Source organism: Dinoponera quadriceps, unplaced genomic scaffold (assembly GCF_001313825.1).
Source record: "Dinoponera quadriceps isolate SergipeBrazil2010 unplaced genomic scaffold, ASM131382v1 scaffold754, whole genome shotgun sequence".
NCBI classification, from domain to species: domain Eukaryota; kingdom Metazoa; phylum Arthropoda; class Insecta; order Hymenoptera; family Formicidae; genus Dinoponera; species Dinoponera quadriceps.
This window is the reverse complement of record NW_014554896.1, coordinates 173,401-190,084: the sequence shown is the minus strand read 5'-3', so window position 1 is coordinate 190,084 and position 16,684 is coordinate 173,401. Positions and strand designations below refer to the sequence as shown.

The 16,684-nt window shown below is 43.9% G+C and overlaps 2 protein-coding genes across 5 annotated transcripts; both read right to left on the bottom strand.

Moving 5' to 3' along the window:
- Positions 1–633: 633 nt before the first annotated feature.
- On the bottom strand, positions 634–7,450 carry LOC106742411 (zinc finger CCCH domain-containing protein 13-like). Its single transcript, XM_014615324.1, has 11 exons — positions 6,815–7,450; positions 6,442–6,517; positions 5,973–6,373; positions 4,166–5,443; positions 3,352–4,047; positions 2,839–3,150; positions 2,270–2,609; positions 2,042–2,202; positions 1,538–1,821; positions 1,341–1,458; positions 634–782 (listed from the first exon to the last, which is right to left on the bottom strand). The coding sequence occupies exons 1-11, from the start codon at positions 7,006–7,008 to the stop codon at positions 674–676; spliced, it is 3,969 nt and encodes a 1,322-aa protein (XP_014470810.1). The 5' UTR covers positions 7,009–7,450; the 3' UTR covers positions 634–673.
- A 276-nt stretch (positions 7,451–7,726) lies between these two features.
- LOC106742424 (protein CREBRF homolog) lies at positions 7,727–15,993 on the bottom strand. 4 transcript variants are annotated; one of them, XM_014615344.1, is made up of 6 exons: positions 15,135–15,993; positions 14,190–14,873; positions 13,535–13,945; positions 12,781–13,269; positions 12,463–12,588; positions 7,727–12,128 (listed from the first exon to the last, which is right to left on the bottom strand). In XM_014615344.1, exons 2-6 carry the CDS (start codon positions 14,812–14,814, stop codon positions 12,034–12,036), a joined length of 1,746 nt encoding a protein of 581 aa, XP_014470830.1. In that variant the 5' UTR covers positions 14,815–14,873; positions 15,135–15,993; the 3' UTR covers positions 7,727–12,033. The 4 variants fall into 4 exon arrangements, with proteins under 4 accessions (XP_014470830.1, XP_014470832.1, XP_014470833.1 ...); XM_014615346.1 differs by having other exon boundaries at positions 15,139–15,993; XM_014615347.1 differs by having other exon boundaries at positions 14,190–14,776; positions 15,135–15,991.
- Between the last annotated feature and the right edge of the window lie 691 nt (positions 15,994–16,684).

Below are 16,684 nucleotides of genomic sequence, written 5' to 3'. Positions count from 1 at the left end.
TTTTAGTTTCATTGCTTGACTCCTGGCACCGATTGACACCGATACAATTTCGCAGAGCTTGAATGTAAATATCCGAGATACGCGCTAATAATCCCCGCGAGACGCGATGTTCAAGGTAGAATTCTTTCTTTCTCTCTTACGCACTTAAAGCGTTGGGAATTGAGCTCACTAAAATTATATCAGTTTCGATCTGCGACCAAGATGCTGTAACGCACAAAATATACATTGTATGATACAAACTTTGTGTACATATACTAGTACAGTCAATTATCGTAAAATATACAAGAGTAAACGTTATTCCGACCGAGCACAGATTAAACGATGACGAAGCAGCATTTTTTCCTGAAGTATATAAGAGGATTTATCGGAGACTCTTGTTCGATATGATGTAAATATTCTGTGATGCGAATTACGATTAAACGATTATATATATTATCGCGTGCGTACACGCGTGTGATTGGATATTTTTACATTTGACTGATAGATCAATAATTGAATTGAACAGTCGATTAGATACGATACGAAGACCGTGATAAGATCTATTACACAGCATGAGATACATTAACGTAGAAGACGGTACATGTGTATGTATACTTTGCTTGTGCGATCAATATAAAAAAAGGTATAAAGGGATCACGACGATGTTATAATATATTTAAATTCTGTTATTTCTTTATACAACTTGCTGTAATAAACACTTCGCCTCCTCGTACAAAGTGTTACTCGGCTTCAATGTTTCCCAATCGTAATCCACGTCCTCGTCGTAACCCGCGGTGTTGTTTCTGCAACAGAATTCGACCGAATATAGGTGCAAAAGTATCTTAGATACATTAACATGCAAAATTCTATAATAATGTATAATCAAAGTTGGAAATTAATTTCTTTTAGTTGAAAGTCAGCGATCTATAAAACTTGCTTGCATTAGAGTAAGATTGCGTTAGCTAGTTGAAAGTTATTAATTTTGTAGAAAGATATAACACGTTAAACATTTATATTCTCCTATAAGATTAAAAATAGTCTATCGCTGCAACTAGAAACGTTAGTCCTCTCTCCTTGGTTATATCTATGTCTGCCATCATGATTTCAATCTAATCGATGATTAACTCAACAGAATTGGCCAATCACATTGATCAGTTCAGATAATTGGCCGGATAATCATTCGGATAATCGTCGATTAGATTTAAATACTACTATAATAGTAGAAACAAGCATTACGGAGCTGATGTAAATACAAAGTTGAAAAGTGACTTACTTTTTAACTTAGCTTTTAACTAGTTAATACTCAAGTTTGAATATAATGCATAAGATTGATCTGTAAAGCTTGATTTAACTCGACTCACCTGTACAATGAATCGTCCACAGAATGCATCGCGCCGTTGCCTAAATCTTGCAGCAGCCGATTCCGCGCGAATGCCGTGTGCATCAGCGCGATATTATCAAGCAGACACTCTCTGTGATCTGTGGAGAAACGAAGGGAGAGAATGCGTCGCTTGTGCGAGAGCTGGCTCATCGCACTTTCAATTGACAAAACACTCACCGTTCTTCTCGTATTTCTTCAGAAGCTTCTTTACGAAATCCTCGCCCGCGTACTTCTTCGACACACCGATCCGGTAGAAAATAGCTTTGCATTGCCAGCGATTTTCCGCGGAATCCTGAGTGGACGCAACCGTTCTCCTCGCTTGCGTCTCTTTCACGAGACTCTCCCAGTCGACGCCCAAAGCGTCGCCCAAACCTTTGCCGCTCGTCTTGATGTCTTCCTCTAACTCGCCGTCGGAAATCTCCTCGAAGTCCATCGTCTCCATATTGTCGTCCTCCATATTCCTGATACATGATGATCGTGTATAACATTTGAAGTACATTTGAAATGCGAATAATGATGCACAGGCTTGTCGGGGATTAATCTTGTAAGAAGCAGAAGTGGGTGGATAACTAGTTATTCGGTTAAAAAATTAAATTTCTGCCGCCAATCTGCTGTGAACGATATCGCGTGCAGCTCAGATCAAGGTGAAATGTTTTATTTTACATAATTCGCGCGTTTTACCTCAATGACACCGTATCAGCGTTATCCTTGGATTTCGCGCTGAAAATGGCTTCCTCCACGGATTCTTTCGGCGACAGCTGAGCTAGCTCCTGCGCGGTCGACTGCACGTGCGCAGCGTCTGGCGCTTTTTTGCTCGTCCTGGTTTTACCAGCCTCTACATCCTGCCGAGAGAATTCGGAAAACGTGTGAAAATCCATTTGCAAACAAAGATAGACTTGGTACGCATACCGCGCTGTCTTCCTCCATGTCTAATATATCATCGGGATCGTCACTGATGTCGCTCAGGTCGCTCTCGGTGTGAAGAGTTTGCAGGGACTCGTCGGCGATGGCGCGCTTGGGTTCCGTCACTACGGGTTCCTTCATCTCGGGCTTCTCCTTCTGCGAGTTCTTCTTCGGGAAACTGTCCGTGGATTTTTCTCTGGTCGTGCTCAGCTTACCCTCGGCAAGTTCCATCAACTTCTTGTTGATGGGTTCCTCCTTCATGCTGCCATAGATCGCGGCCTGCTTGGCGGAGGGGTGAATGGCTGGCTCCTCTCTTGTTTCGGGAGGATTGTACGATCGCCTTTTACTGAAAGAAGATGAAACGGTAATTTATGTATCTATATTTGGATTAATTAACACATCTTTCCTCTAACAAAACTATGTCGCTCTTGATACCAGTGTCATACATACGATGTCGTCTACTTACAAGTAAACCTGATAGATTTCACAATTCGATTCGATAACATGAAATTTGTACGATAAACTGTTCGAACGATAAAGAATACGATGATAAAGACTATGCTGTCGTTCATTACCCATGTTGCGTGGTCTCCCCGAGTTCCAAGTCTTTCGACCGCTCGTTTCTGTAATGCGATCGCACATGTACATTCTGATTATCCCACTTTCGTGTATCGTTGGATTTCCAATCGGCGATGGCACCTTCGTATCGGGAATTCCACTCGTCATCGTGTATCTCCGAGCGGGGAAGACTGTCCCTACCTTCCCACAACGCTCTCGTACGCCATTCCCTCTCGTCCCATTCTACCGTCGTCGGGTAACCCCGCTCCCGACCGTGCTCCACGTCACGATGGTGAGCTTCCCAGTCGTCGTTGGAGACGCCTTCGTCTCTAATTAGCAAAAAAGTACAAATATCCTTGAATTTATTCAATGTTTTCCTTAACTGTAATAAAAAATCAACACGTGCAAACTAGTAAACTGCTTCTCAGATATTAACAGTTCTCACTTGAGATTCGCTTTAAACGAGGCACTCGAACGCAGGCAATAATTTTCGCTCGATCCAACAAGATCGGTCACATTTCGATAACTACCTGACGCCGGTGCCGGCGCTTCTCAGTTTGTCGCCGGCGTAGAGAGGATGCCGATGATGATGGTGATGATGACGGTGGTCGTCGAAGGTCGCTCGCTCCGTGGTCTGGATGACGTACCTGGATTCACGGGCCCTCTCGTCGCGGGCGACGCGCCTCTCCTCGAAGGGGCTCTCGTACCGCCTGCCGTCCACGGTCTTCCTCCTGTCCTCCTCATGAATGTGATCCCGGTACTCCACGTGGGCGGACGACGGCTCCTCCTGCTCGTCCCAGTGCTCCGACATCCTACCTACGTAGTTCCGGTTGAAGCCTCGCTCCACGTCTACGGCGCGCCGCGGACTGCCGGCGTCCCGACGATCCACTACCCGGTCGATCTTGCTCGGCACACGCTCGATCCGATCCTTCCGTTCGGACGCGTGGCCGCGCTCATATCTCACGCCGAACCGCCGGTGCCTGCTGTCGTAGTGACCGCCGTCCACCATGTCCAGCAGATGATCCCGGGACGACGCGCCGGTTGTCGCGGCCGACGAAGCCGGCGGCACCGTAGCCGTCGATTGGACACCGCTCGACGATGCCGCGCCTTTGTCGTGCAGAGACGCCCGGTCCAGGGACGACTCCCGCGGGAAACGATCCCTCGGCGAGTTCACGCTCGACTTGCGCCCCGGAGCGTCCTTCTCCACGACCCCTCCCCGTTCGTACCTGCGTCACACAGACAGGAATCGTGTTTCTTGAATTTAGAGTGAAATTAGTTTTTCAATCAAAACAATCGGGCCGCTTTGACGAATGTAAAAATAGAAGGAAAGATGCGATACTCCACCTGCCGTCGAGACGCTGCGTCGAGCTCCTCTCTCGTTCGGCGAGAGCCTTCGTCTCCGAGCGCTCCCGTTCGCTCCTGCGCTCGCGCGGCACGTCCTTGCTCAGCGGCCGGTCCTTCACGCTCCTGCCGTAGCGCGAGTTCTTGTCCGCCGACAAGCTCAACGTGGACGACATGACCGGCACGTCCCTCTCCCGCGACTTCATAGACTTCTCCCGGTCTCGGTCGCGCTCTCGGTCGCGCTCCCGCTCGCGATCCCTCTCCCGATCCCTTTCGCGATCCCGCTCCCGGTCGCGGTCTCGCTGCCGCTCCCGACAGCGCTCCTGCGACTCGTCCTTGTCGCGAGCCAGCCTCGTCGAGTGGCCGCCGCGTGGCTCCTCCCTGGTCTCCTTCTCGCGACGTTCGCGGCTCTTCTGCGTCTTCTCGTCCAAGTCCTTGCTCGCGTTCCTGCGGTAGCCGTCGTCGCTCGGCGCCGCCTGCTTCGCCTGCTGCTTGCCGGCGTTCGGCTGCTCGCTCTTCCGCGACTCCTCCCGTTCCTTGCTCTTGTCCCGCTTGTTGTGCGAATCTTTCTTCTCCGCGTCCCTCGCGCGAGCCGACGACGAGCCGCCGGCCTGCTTCTCGGGGTTCTTCGCCGGGGTGAGGTCGCGTCCTCTCGGTCGCGAGGACTTGTCCGGCGTGCGGCTGCGCCGGCTCTTCGACGCGCTCTCCTTCGCGTGCTTGTTGGACGGCGGCGGGGTGCGCGAGCGGACGTTATCCTTGCACTTGGACCTCAGCCGACCGTCGTCCGACTTGAGCTGCTGCTTCTCATCGATCGTGCGGCTCTTCTCCTGCTGCTCCTTCGCCACTTTGTCGAAGGTCGACTTGCACTTGGCCGTCGTGTCCTTGGACAGGCACTCGTCCTTGGACAGGCACTCGTCGCGCATCTTCTTGTAGTGCCTGCTGCCATCCTCCTTGTCCATCTCCCGGGCGTTCTTCAACGTCTTGGGCGACTCACTACGGTTCCTCTCCCGGTTCTTGTTGGACGACGAGGATGACGTGTGGTGCGCCACCGACACCGACGAGCCCAACACCACGGTCGTCGTGGACGCGACGGAGCCTTGCTGCATCGCGGGCGACCTGGCGCGCAGCGAGGCGGAATGCTTCCTGGACACGGAGGAAGACGAGCCATACTTCTTGATCGACCGCGCGGCGGGGTCCTTCTTCGCGGAACCGCTCTCGAGCTTGCGCTTCTTCTTGCTCACGGTTTTCTCGTTCTTCGCGCCCAATCTCTTCAGCTTCAACCTGTGAATTCGCACAAATGTAGAGCGGTGAAATATCAGGGTTTCTACTCAAATCTCGACCAAAAAATTACCTGAGAATTCAATGATTTTTCCGAGCAATTTGTTCAAAATTTCAAGTAACATGAAAGTATTTTCAAATGCATCTTGCAAATGAATATGTATTTATTGTGCAAAGTTCTTCATATTTTCCATTCATGAAAATTTATAAGTAAAATCAAATTAAGAATCGTTTGAGTTTTGATGATTAAATGTGGAAAATTTTGAAAGAAACTGTAAGGACTGTACTAAAAAATAAATATTTTATATTACATAAAATTTAAAAATTTTCTTTTCAAAAGTCACTAACAAAAAATTATGTAATGCGGCACAAAATGCAACTTTTATAAATTTGTTACGATAAATACCTGTCTTAATTAAATAAAATTGCACTTAACACGAAATCATTATCTTCAATATCGGATTAGTCGTAAAATCGGTGTGCTCTAAGTATCAGAGCAATGTAATGAAACATTTAAATTATATCCACCTACTTTCTTTTTCTCTCCTTATCCTCGTCGTAATCGGTGGAGACGCTATGATGTCGCTTGGTTTTGATTTTCTTGACTTTCTTTCGCGAATCCGACGTCGAAGTGGAGGACGAGTCTTCGCTGCTGGAGCTGCTGCTACTGCTGGATGTACTAGAGGTGCGTGAACTGGAGGAGGTGCTCATTGCTTTCTTCTTTTGCCTCACTTTTTCTTTGCCATGTACCTCCTTGTCCTTCTTCATTTGTAGCTCCAATTCCCGTTGTAACAGTTGTCGCCGTCTCTCCAATACTTTTTCGTCCTCGTATTCGAGATCTGTCTGATTCCACTCTTCTATATTTAAGTCCGGGCTGTGCGACGCCTTCTTCACGATCTTCGATGTGAGCCGTTTGAAAGGATCCTCAATAAGCTGTAATACAGAGGACATTGAGAATTCTTTGATTTTCACTCAGCCATCCACCATGTATTTTAACTCACCCCAGCTGTACTTGCGATTGCATTATCCTTCTTAGCACGTTTGGATGGGCTTATTAGTGTGTGTGTGTTTGCGTATCTAATTAACAAAGAAAAGAAATGAAAAATCATTCTTGCTCGATACTCAGCAATAAGTAGAATATAAGTACTTTCATTTAATATCTGTAAAGCTGGCATGACGTTTACAAAGTACAGAGCTGGCGAAGTGAATTACTTTAGAAACACTTGTACAGCTTCGGAATTTTTTTCATACTGAAAACGCGGAACTACTTGGCAGGGAAACAGTAAAACCATGAACAAGTACTATTGGAACTGTCAATGCTCTTATTCGAAATTTTGGAAAACGTTCGTGCCGCATCAGTCGACCAGAACTCACTTGCAACTCTTTCCGTACGAACAACTGCCGTTGAGCGCCCAGTTTCTACAATAATCCGATGTATTCTGAGGGGCTGTGGCTGCGGTGGCGGTCGCTGGTTTCGTGCCCAACCTCTCAAACACACTCGGCCGTCGAGAGTCTGTATTACATTTCGTAGGGTCAGCCGTTATCTTCCTTATGTTTGGTTTTGACATATTATCACCATAAAACACTTATGTTTTCACAATGGAAGCGCATAACTGCAGCATGCAAACGTTCATTCGTCCCGTGCGGAATCGTCATGCGACGCGGACTTGGCGGCTACTCGCGGAAATAAGAACCATCTCTTCCGCGGAACGACACTGTTCGGATATATTCGCTCAGTACGGTGTTACTCGGACACTGTGTCGCTAGATGGCACGCTTTCCGCGCACGCGTTACAGTAAAGTCTCGATAGGTTTTCAGTCGAGCCTAGTGAATAATATTTCCAAGTGACTTTCATTAAAATCCGATTAAGCTAATCGGTGAATAATAAGGCTGAGTAAAGGTGCTAACCCTCAATTTCAGTTCTGTAACTTGACCTTCAACAATAATGGACAAATTCACAATTTCTATCTGTGTTTTGCAAAAGTTTGCTTTCCATCTAAAAACACAAGTCCAGTTGTATTATTTATTATCCTTTTCTTTACCAAATGCGAAATAAGGACAAATGATGATATAATCAGACTAGTTTTTTGCTGGAGAGCGACCAAAATAGAACAGTTCATACAATAGAAGTGTTCAAAAGAGACATCCCAGAGAAGCTTGATATCTCTGGGATGTCTCTAGGATGTGTATTTTGAATATTTATGTTGTATCGGAAGTAATATCTGACTGACAGCAATTTTAAATCGTCGATTATCTTCACCAGACTTTGATGAAAGTTGCCTTAATAGAAAAGAAGAAGAAAAACCGTCTCCAGCTATAAACACCTTTTTTTCTTCCGAGGTTGATATTTCATCAAAGTCGCGTTCCAACACATATCCCGTGCAACGACACTACTCAAATATGCCGGGAACACGGTTCAGTATGCGATGCGCCATCTGTAGTCATAAAACGTAAATGTACCTTCCCAGCAGGTAATGCGCTGTAGTGCCGGTTCTATTCCGTGCTGCGAAATTTTTACGCGAACTTACAGATGTGATACTTTTTTGATAGTGTTATCACATAATAATAATTTCATTATCGTGAATGACTAACTCTTTGAATGAAGAATGTTAATTCTCCGGAGGAAGGTATTATCACTACTGATAATGGCTCATATTCTTTTTCTCTCGGCTTATTTTTATCGATAAAAGCCTTAAATGTGGCGCTTCTTAGACAATCTCACGTGATTCCTATGCCACTGTTACAAAAGTTGAAAATATATATCAAGGTTTCGCTTAACGGGGTGAAAGAGTATGTAGATTCGCACTCATAGAAATTATAAATAATCCCCACGAAATATTTCTGTAAACCTAAACATACTCGCAAATTCGAATTTAGTTTCGTGGAAAATGAAAAATCGGGAGAATTCCTCAGGATAAAAGAAGTTTGCGTAACATCCAACATCGCGTTACGCATCTATAAACAGGGAAATATGCGGAAATCGAACGACCCAACGCAACGTCACGCCACGTCGAGTCATGCTGATTGAATGAGCGCGATCGACCGGACATGATTGATGATTCTCAATACAAACAACGCCGTATTTTCGTATGAGATCTCTGGAGGCGATCGGAGTTCCACATATATATATCCTTCATTATATAAGAAATTTATATGTACAATTTACATACACAAATATACATAAATTCCTTATATAATCACCCGTGAAGCAACGATTACTCATCCGATAGAAACCCGCTTTCGCCATTTATACGTATATCTCTTTTCTTTTTGTTTTTCAACAGACAACTCGTCCAACATCAGAAATGCCGCTTACTTCAAGAAGACAAGGTCACGATCTTAACTTACAAAGTGACACGGAACTACTCAGCGTTGCTTATATATATATATCCCATTAGTGCAGCAATTTACAAAATTATAATTTCAGATTACTGTTTATTAGTCGTTCAGCTTTGAAGCTACTTCCTGCGAGACTAAGCGGACAATGGATCATACGCTTGGTATGGATCTGTTTTATTTTCCGATCCTTATACGGAACTACACAACATCGCAGGTTAGAAGCGTTTTCGTTTCTCGCGGGCTTCTCACCTTGTCAACATGTCTAATTCGATGTTACGAGATTAGACGTCGGAATCCTCGTAGGTACGTCGTCTCCTTAGTTCTCCTTAGAACGCGTATTCGTTGCGACGAGAGGACCGCTTATCACAGGTGGATAACAATTTTTAATAACTGATAATTCGTCAACCTTCCGTCCAACGCACTGCACGGTAAAAAGTTCTGTATCACAAACGGTCTGCCGAAATTTTTCTGTTACTTTAATAAGGAGAATATGTTAAAATATGCACAAATATGTTAAATTAACCTACTCACATCTTGTTAACACATTACTGTTTAACATATTCATCTCGTTGAAGTAATATAAAAATGTGGGTGGACTGTTTATAACATAAAATGTCTTACTGTATCAATCACATTGATAAGTCATCATTGACGAGACCGCAGGATTCCGACGACAGTTCACCGTGAGAGCATTAGCGAATTATTACTTCCTATTTCCAGCCAGGGTGAACCTTACAATTTCGACCTTTGCCTTTGAACTTTCCAAGAACGAGGATTTATACATGCGACCGCGCGTATCTTATTACATCAAACTCGTAAACACCGAAGATGAAATCCGAGCGAAAGGTCTGTCATAACTTTCGTACATTGTAGAGTCTTTTTATACTACCGTCGAGGCAGTTTATCGCAAATACACCAGCGCATTTCAAGCTCTCTCTCTCTCTCTCTCTCTCTCTAACTCGCTTTAATTTTCAGATCGTATATCTAAAAGCCTTATGCGCTACTCTACTTCTTTTTTATTAGAATAAAAATGACAATTTCTCCAATCGGTCTTACATCATGACGAGATATCATCGCTTATCACACTCCGTTGCTGTTTTTATTAATTAATTCGACTATAGCGTAATCAATTCGGGGAATGCGTTCGCACATACGACCTGTGACTTTCAAAGCGGTTGTTTTAATCAACACAATGCAGGAAATCACGTAAGAGAGCGCCAATTTCCACTGAATCGATGGTGGATTCGTAATCCAAACGCTGAGCATACGAGCGAACGCACATGTCATCGTAAAAGTGCCGGAGTTCGAATCGTCGAAATAACGAAGCGCCGCTTCGTACAAACATATAGTATTACACATTCGGAGAAAGAATTCTGATTACACGCAACACTTCACTGCTCACTCGTGATTACGGTATCGGAATGACGTCTTGTGCTAACATTGCTATTACATCGTTGACTATTTATCCAAATGTTACATACGGTAAATCAAACTTGCGGTTCATTCCGCGTAACAATAAATTAGACTGCATAACGATTTGATAAGGATTATACCATATCTGTATATTCATATATACACACACACACACACACATATACACATATATGTTTAATACATGTATATATTCATTCATACAGGGTGAATCACACAACGTGATTAACTTAGTTTATTCTGTTGTTAGTGGACCGCTTGAAAATTTTTTTATAATATAATACGGTTCAAGGTGAACTTTAGGGTGATTTTAAAGCTCACCTTGAACTATGTTATACTAAAAAAAAAATTTTTCAAACGGCCCACTAACAACAGAATGAATTAAACTGATCACGTTGCGTGGTTCACTCTGTATATGTTTAATACATGTATGTGTGTGTGTGTGGTTGCCTATATGTGAAGATACATGTATGTATAATTTACACGACTATCTTCCACTTCCTCCACATTAACTGTAACCTGCAACTTTACATACAAAAATCGATTAAAAAAATATTAGTACGAATATAATATGTAGATTAACATCTTGCATATTTAATATATATATATATATATATATATATTTATATATATTTATATATTAGTAATTAGCAAAATATAATTACTTAACCGTGGCTTATGATCGTTTTAAATATATGGACGACACACAGACGTAACATGTTACAGCTACATTCGTCCTCCCGTCTAAAATTTTCTAAAGCAGTAACAATCGTCACACCACGCTCGCGATCTTTCCGTTCGTTCTTCAATTCAAATATATATATATACATATAAGTAGGTACAGCGTTTCGTTCTGAGGTAGATCGAGTCAGCAAACAGCAAACAACTACATGATTCAAAGCTCGTCGCTAAGTGCAACTATGCACGTTTCTAGATTTTTGTTTTTACTAATACGTTTAAAAACTACTTCATCGTCGGAATATTAAAAAGAAAAAGAAACATCAATGTGAATTGATATTATCGCATGTAATCAGCACTTTCGAAACCTTGATCTCTGTCAAAATCTATGTTAATGTGCAATGAATAATCACGAGGGAGAGAAATGCAATGTAACCACATTCGCGCGCACAGCAATTTTTGCGACCGTTCTCGAGAGAGAAAGCTTCGTTGATTTTACTTTTATCGTTAGTTAAAATCGAAATCGTGTGCATCGTTAATCGATAATAGATACTGGTATCTAATAGTCCGTTATAATAGTTAAATGACACGCGGCACTTACTTTCCTTGCAATTTCGTAATAATGTGTAATCGCGTCAAGTTGCCCCAAAAGTAAAAGAAATATATATCAGTATATTATCATTAANAAAAAAAAAAAAAAAAAAAAAAAAAAAAAAAAAAAAAATACAAAAAATAATTAGAAATCGTACACGAATCATACACAAAAAGGAACGTTACTGAAAACTATCGTGATGTATGAAAATTGTTATGTACAATTTCACCAATGTATGTACACAGTACCGAGCATAAAAATGCAGCCATTTTTATTAAATAGAGAGAAAGAATAACCTGACGACACGCGGGTCCAGTTAAATGAAAGCATAAATCAAGGTTTCGTCTCTTCTGAAACAACGTTACGCGAGGATATCAGTTGATTATACATTAACCAACAAGTTAAGATTAACTTAACCATAGGTCTGCTTTCAGCATTCAGATAACGATAAACTTACAGATAAAGCATTACCCTATGTATGTGTCCATACATATAGACATTTTTTTTTATTTTGTTATATACACGCTCATAAAGAAAAGGTTTCTCCGTAAAGTTAAATATCCTCGAGTCCACCATCATGGACACCGGCTCTAACTTTATCCAACACCCTGTTCACGAAATCTGTCGAGTGATTCGCTATTCGTATTTCTGTAATCAAAATTCACGCATACAATTGTCTCCCGATCGGTTATGTTATTATATTCATATGTATTTTACATGTAGATTAGAATATTCAACGGAACAAAGTGTTCTGTTTTGAACATCTCTCAGTTATGCGAGAAAATACGGAAAAACGATAACAAATATAGGCGATAATGGTTCATACTCTAAACTTATTTTTACCGATAAAAGTGCCTCTAAAAATGGAACTACCTGAGATTAGCTGAGAAGCCACATTTAAGGCATTTCTATCGATAAAAGTGAGCGGGAGATGGACTCAATATCTTTTATAACGAGGAAAAAAATAAAGTGAAGTACTCACTAGTAGCCAGCTTGCAACACTTTTCCACTTGTCGTGTGAGCTCCTCCTGACTCTCAGGATTAAGAGGTTCGGTGGCTTTTACAGAAAGCATGTTTTTCACTTGCGATATGCCTTGAATAAGGCGTTCTAAAAAAACAAAATCATCCCAGTTCTTTAATACGACTATACATCTATGAAATATCCTATTAATTAATTCTTTCACTATTATTTGCCACTTTTTCATTGTTTCGCATCCACTTATACACGTCTTTAACAACAGAACCGGACGTACAAGCCGCAACGAAAAAGCTAAGCAAAATATACGCGAAAGTACTCAACTGTGCTCTTGTTCAAGTCCGTGCAGCTTGATCTTATTAGCCTCATGTTGAGCCTTTTTCTTTAAGCGACACGCCCGCGAAGCTAATTTATTCTTTTCTTTGCGGGTTTTCGGTCTTGCTAAGAATGGTAATTCTGAAACAGGCGTCATGTCATTTATAATGCGCGTGAGTTTGTCCAACTCCCTCCCAATGTTATGAAGCTTGCGAGGATTCGGCGTAAGATCGTTTCCATCGCCTTTTCGTGCTTTCCCGCTATGTTTAATTCCTCTGAGAGCACAATGTGGACTAAATACCGGATCAGTTGCTTCGTTCAAGACATGCGGGTCTTCTAAACGTGCTCTAGCGATCAGTCGTTGCCCCTTTGGTCCCTTCGCTTGAACGTTATACTGCCAGAAAAATCTCTCTTTCTTATTGTGCCTATTATCCCTTCCCAATTCTGCAGTACCCGTTCTGTTGTTACTCGGCTCTTCACCGTCACTTCCACCTGAATCTGGTGAATGAGCAATCGTTGTAATAATTTAACAATTAACTGTATCGTATAATACTGTTATTGCAATTAAAGCTATAATTAAATTGCAAGTAAAGCTGTAAGTTAACTCTTACTTCAAGCCACAAGATGTATTTGACATACAAGAAGCGGAGATGAAGAAATTATTTTCCAACTGTACGTCTCAGTTAGAACTCAAAGAAAGAAAATAGAGCTTTCTTCTTTGAAGATATCAAGACACACATGACATGTGAAAATATGTAAATACCATTGTCGCTGCTGTAATCGTCATAATGGTCGCTATCATCGTCACTGTCTTCATAATCTTCATCGGGATTGAATGGGTCAAGATGGCAAAGTGGATCTGGACTCAATGCACCTCCTGTGCTCAAACTACTTGTTGAACCTGCCTCTACCAAACTGCTGGTACTCAAAAGGTGTTGTCGTGGTTCTCTGTGAGACCAGATCTGGTCCAGAGCCATTGTCTGCGTGGGCGCAGACATAGAGAGTCTTGAGACTTTGGGTTTGCCGCCTGTCACGGAAACATTATCCGGCTGACTGGATACTGGGCTAGTGAACGGATTTTCACATCTTCTTAGGAGCAGCTCGTGTAAAGTGGATGACCCGATAGGCCGCGCCACGGGATGTGGGGAAGTCGATGAACTCGCTGTTGAACTACCTGATGATATAGGTTGTGGCTCAGTGTTAGCACATTATTATCCTATTATTAAAAATAAACAATAGATTTTCGCCGTAGGTAATAAGTAAAACTTGTAGATCTATTTTTTAATTTGCAGAAACATGAAGTTTCCATTATGATTATTATATATTGAATATTTATAATCCATCATTGTGCACTAAGAAGTGATTAATTTAATTTATTATTATTAAGAAATAAAATATACTTATTTCTCTAGATGTACCTGCAATATTGCTGGTTCCTGGACTAGGGAACGCAGTAGGACTAACAGCCTCCACATTGTCCACGACGTTTGAACCTCTATTTAAATTGAATCCATACGTATTCGCATACGCGGGACAACTACTACGAAAAGTTAATCCGGATTGGGGAAAACTACTGGGTGCAAATCCTACATCGCTACTGCTAAACAGAGAGCCAGTGGACGGTGGAGCCTCCGCTTTGATCGGTTGTACCCTTTCTTCTGGCAGCAGCAAGTCGTCAAAGTTTAAATCTCCCAGCAGAGTATCATCGTTGGCGTTCAATTCGGCCAAGGTAGGACCTTGGATGAGTTCAGCCTTGTCCACTTGGAATATATCATCATCGTCCATCCTAAAGGAGATGTCCAGTTGATCCGGATCCATCTTAAAGGAGGTCTCCATGTGGTCGTTCCTCATGGTCCAGCCGGAAGTAGCAGCCAGAGGCGAGGGTGAGAATTGGTCGTACACTCCACGCGTGCCTCGGTGCCCACCAGGGATCGGCACGGATGCCGACGCCGCACCCATCTCCTGGACAGGTTCCTGCTTCACTATGCCATCCATGGTGTTGAACCTGTCCAGCGAGAAGCCGCTGTACTTGGAGTCATCCATTAGCAGGGGTACACAGTGACAATGTGGCACGCTAATCGCTATACTAAAAACCAAGTTTTCTACAAGAAGGAAGATACACGTGAGAGTTCGCCAGACGGAAAGCCGTTCGCGCCGAACGAACCTAAATTCGCGATATTAATATACATGTGTGTAATTCTGTGTTGTGTTGTGCGTGCTCATGTATTTGCACCGCGATATCGTCGAGACCACCGATCAATCCCGCCGCGCGCGTTGTTTATTATTACTGCGAGAAAATTCGCGCGAATCTGACGGCTCGATCAGACGGGGAGTGGGAAAGAGAAAGAGAGAAAAACACGTACGTACGCACGCAGGGGATGACGAAACGCACGCGGGTCGAGTATCGCTCACGAGGTTCGATACCTCTGTGCCTCAATTTTGACTCGTCCGCGTACGCTCGATCGATTGGCTGGCGAGTTCGCGGCCTTTCGAGGCAGGAACGAACAAGTGCTCGAAGGCACGAATCGTTCAGTGGCTCTGCGCGTTTTGCCCGACGAGTCGCGCGCTGTCTCGCTCTTCTTCCTCCTCCTTCTCCTCCGGCCGAAAATCCCTTTCGGGTCTCACAATGAGAAGCCGTTCCTCCTCGGCGCTTCTTCTTCACGCGGAGCAACGGCGCCGAATCGCATACTGGTCCAACGCGCGTCTCGCACGCACGCACGTACCGCGACTCTGGCTTTCGTCAGCGGGCATTTTCCGCGGCTGACAACATTGCTCTCGACTCGCGATCAGATTGGGTTTCACTTTCCGCCGCGTCGATCCGTCCGTCCGTCCGTCCGACGATTCCCGGAGAACTGATGCGCGGGACTCGTCGCGTGCGCGATACCACGAAACACTATCGCCAATGGTGAGAATTGCGGGAGGCGACGTGCGCGGAGCGACGTGTGTGTTGTTTGTTATTGTTTTGCCACGAGACCGTGAGGCCAAGTATCGGTGATGTTTGCATAAATAGGAAAGGGTCACATGACACATCGCGAAATAACATGCCAGTCGCTCCGCGTCGACCAATCGCGCGCCGCCGTTCCCTGAGCGCTGCACTTTTTTGCCCGATGTAACTTGGCGAGAATTTTCATTCTAATATTATTGCCTTGCGCGCGCCCGCGCGTCTACACATGCACACGTGTGTGAATGTGTGTGTGTGCACTTTCGCGCGCGGAAATGCCGCAGTGTGATGTCTGATTTCAAGGACGTGCGTTCGCCGGACGGTCGTCGTCACGCGTGCGCGCGAAGATCTTCCTCTTCTCGCGCGTTCGACCGAGCATGCAAATGAGACTTGAGATTGTTGGATCGTCCGTGTTTACACGCCGATGATCTCTCCTAATGAATCTCTCTTCGCGTTTGTCCGGTATTCGCTTCTGTCGAGTCGCAGGTTGGCGCGACTGTTGCAACGTAATCGACCAATGACTGCGTTCAGTACGGTTTAGGTTCAGTGCTTAGAATAAATACAGGGTGTCGCTCGTGAACCGAAGCTCGAATTAAACTGAGTTAAACAACGCTTGCCGCGCGGCGGAATCTGCATACCGTTCTTCCACGAGAACTGAAAGTTTATTGGCTATCGTGTTTCTTCCTGCCGCACGGCAAGCATTTCCGCGTCCTCTGGGCAGAAGCCCGTATCAGACCATTAGTCAGATTCAATTCAATCCCCAATCCGTAGTCTGATACGGGCTTTAGACTATTAGCTGCGTTCCGAACTGCGTCAAAATAGCAGACAATTTTGGATGCATTCAGAAATCCTACTCGACAGGTAAAACAATATCTAATTGACCAATCAAGGAAAAGCAAAGATTTCTTTGTCATGATTGGTTAGTGAACGTGACTTTACTCATGAGTATGATTTTTGAACGCACCCTGCATT

What these genes read in the sequence shown, in the direction of transcription:
- LOC106742411 (XM_014615324.1), bottom strand. Translation starts at nt 7,008, where the DNA reads ATGTCAAAACCAAACATAAGGAAGATAACGGCTGACCCTACGAAATGT. An exon ending in TCGTACGGAAAGAGTTGCAA is followed by an intron (nt 6,518 to 6,814) that starts GTGAGTTCTGGT and finishes TTTGTTAATTAG; the next exon opens with ATACGCAAACACACACACAC. An exon ending in ACGCAGCGTCTCGACGGCAG is followed by an intron (nt 4,048 to 4,165) that starts GTGGAGTATCGC and finishes TGTGTGACGCAG; the next exon opens with GTACGAACGGGGAGGGGTCG.
- LOC106742424 (XM_014615344.1), bottom strand. Translation starts at nt 14,814, where the DNA reads ATGGATGACTCCAAGTACAGCGGCTTCTCGCTGGACAGGTTCAACACC. An exon ending in CGATTACAGCAGCGACAATG is followed by an intron (nt 13,270 to 13,534) that starts GTATTTACATAT and finishes CTCATTCACCAG; the next exon opens with ATTCAGGTGGAAGTGACGGT. An exon ending in CGGACTTGAACAAGAGCACA is followed by an intron (nt 12,589 to 12,780) that starts GTTGAGTACTTT and finishes TTGTTTTTTTAG; the next exon opens with AACGCCTTATTCAAGGCATA.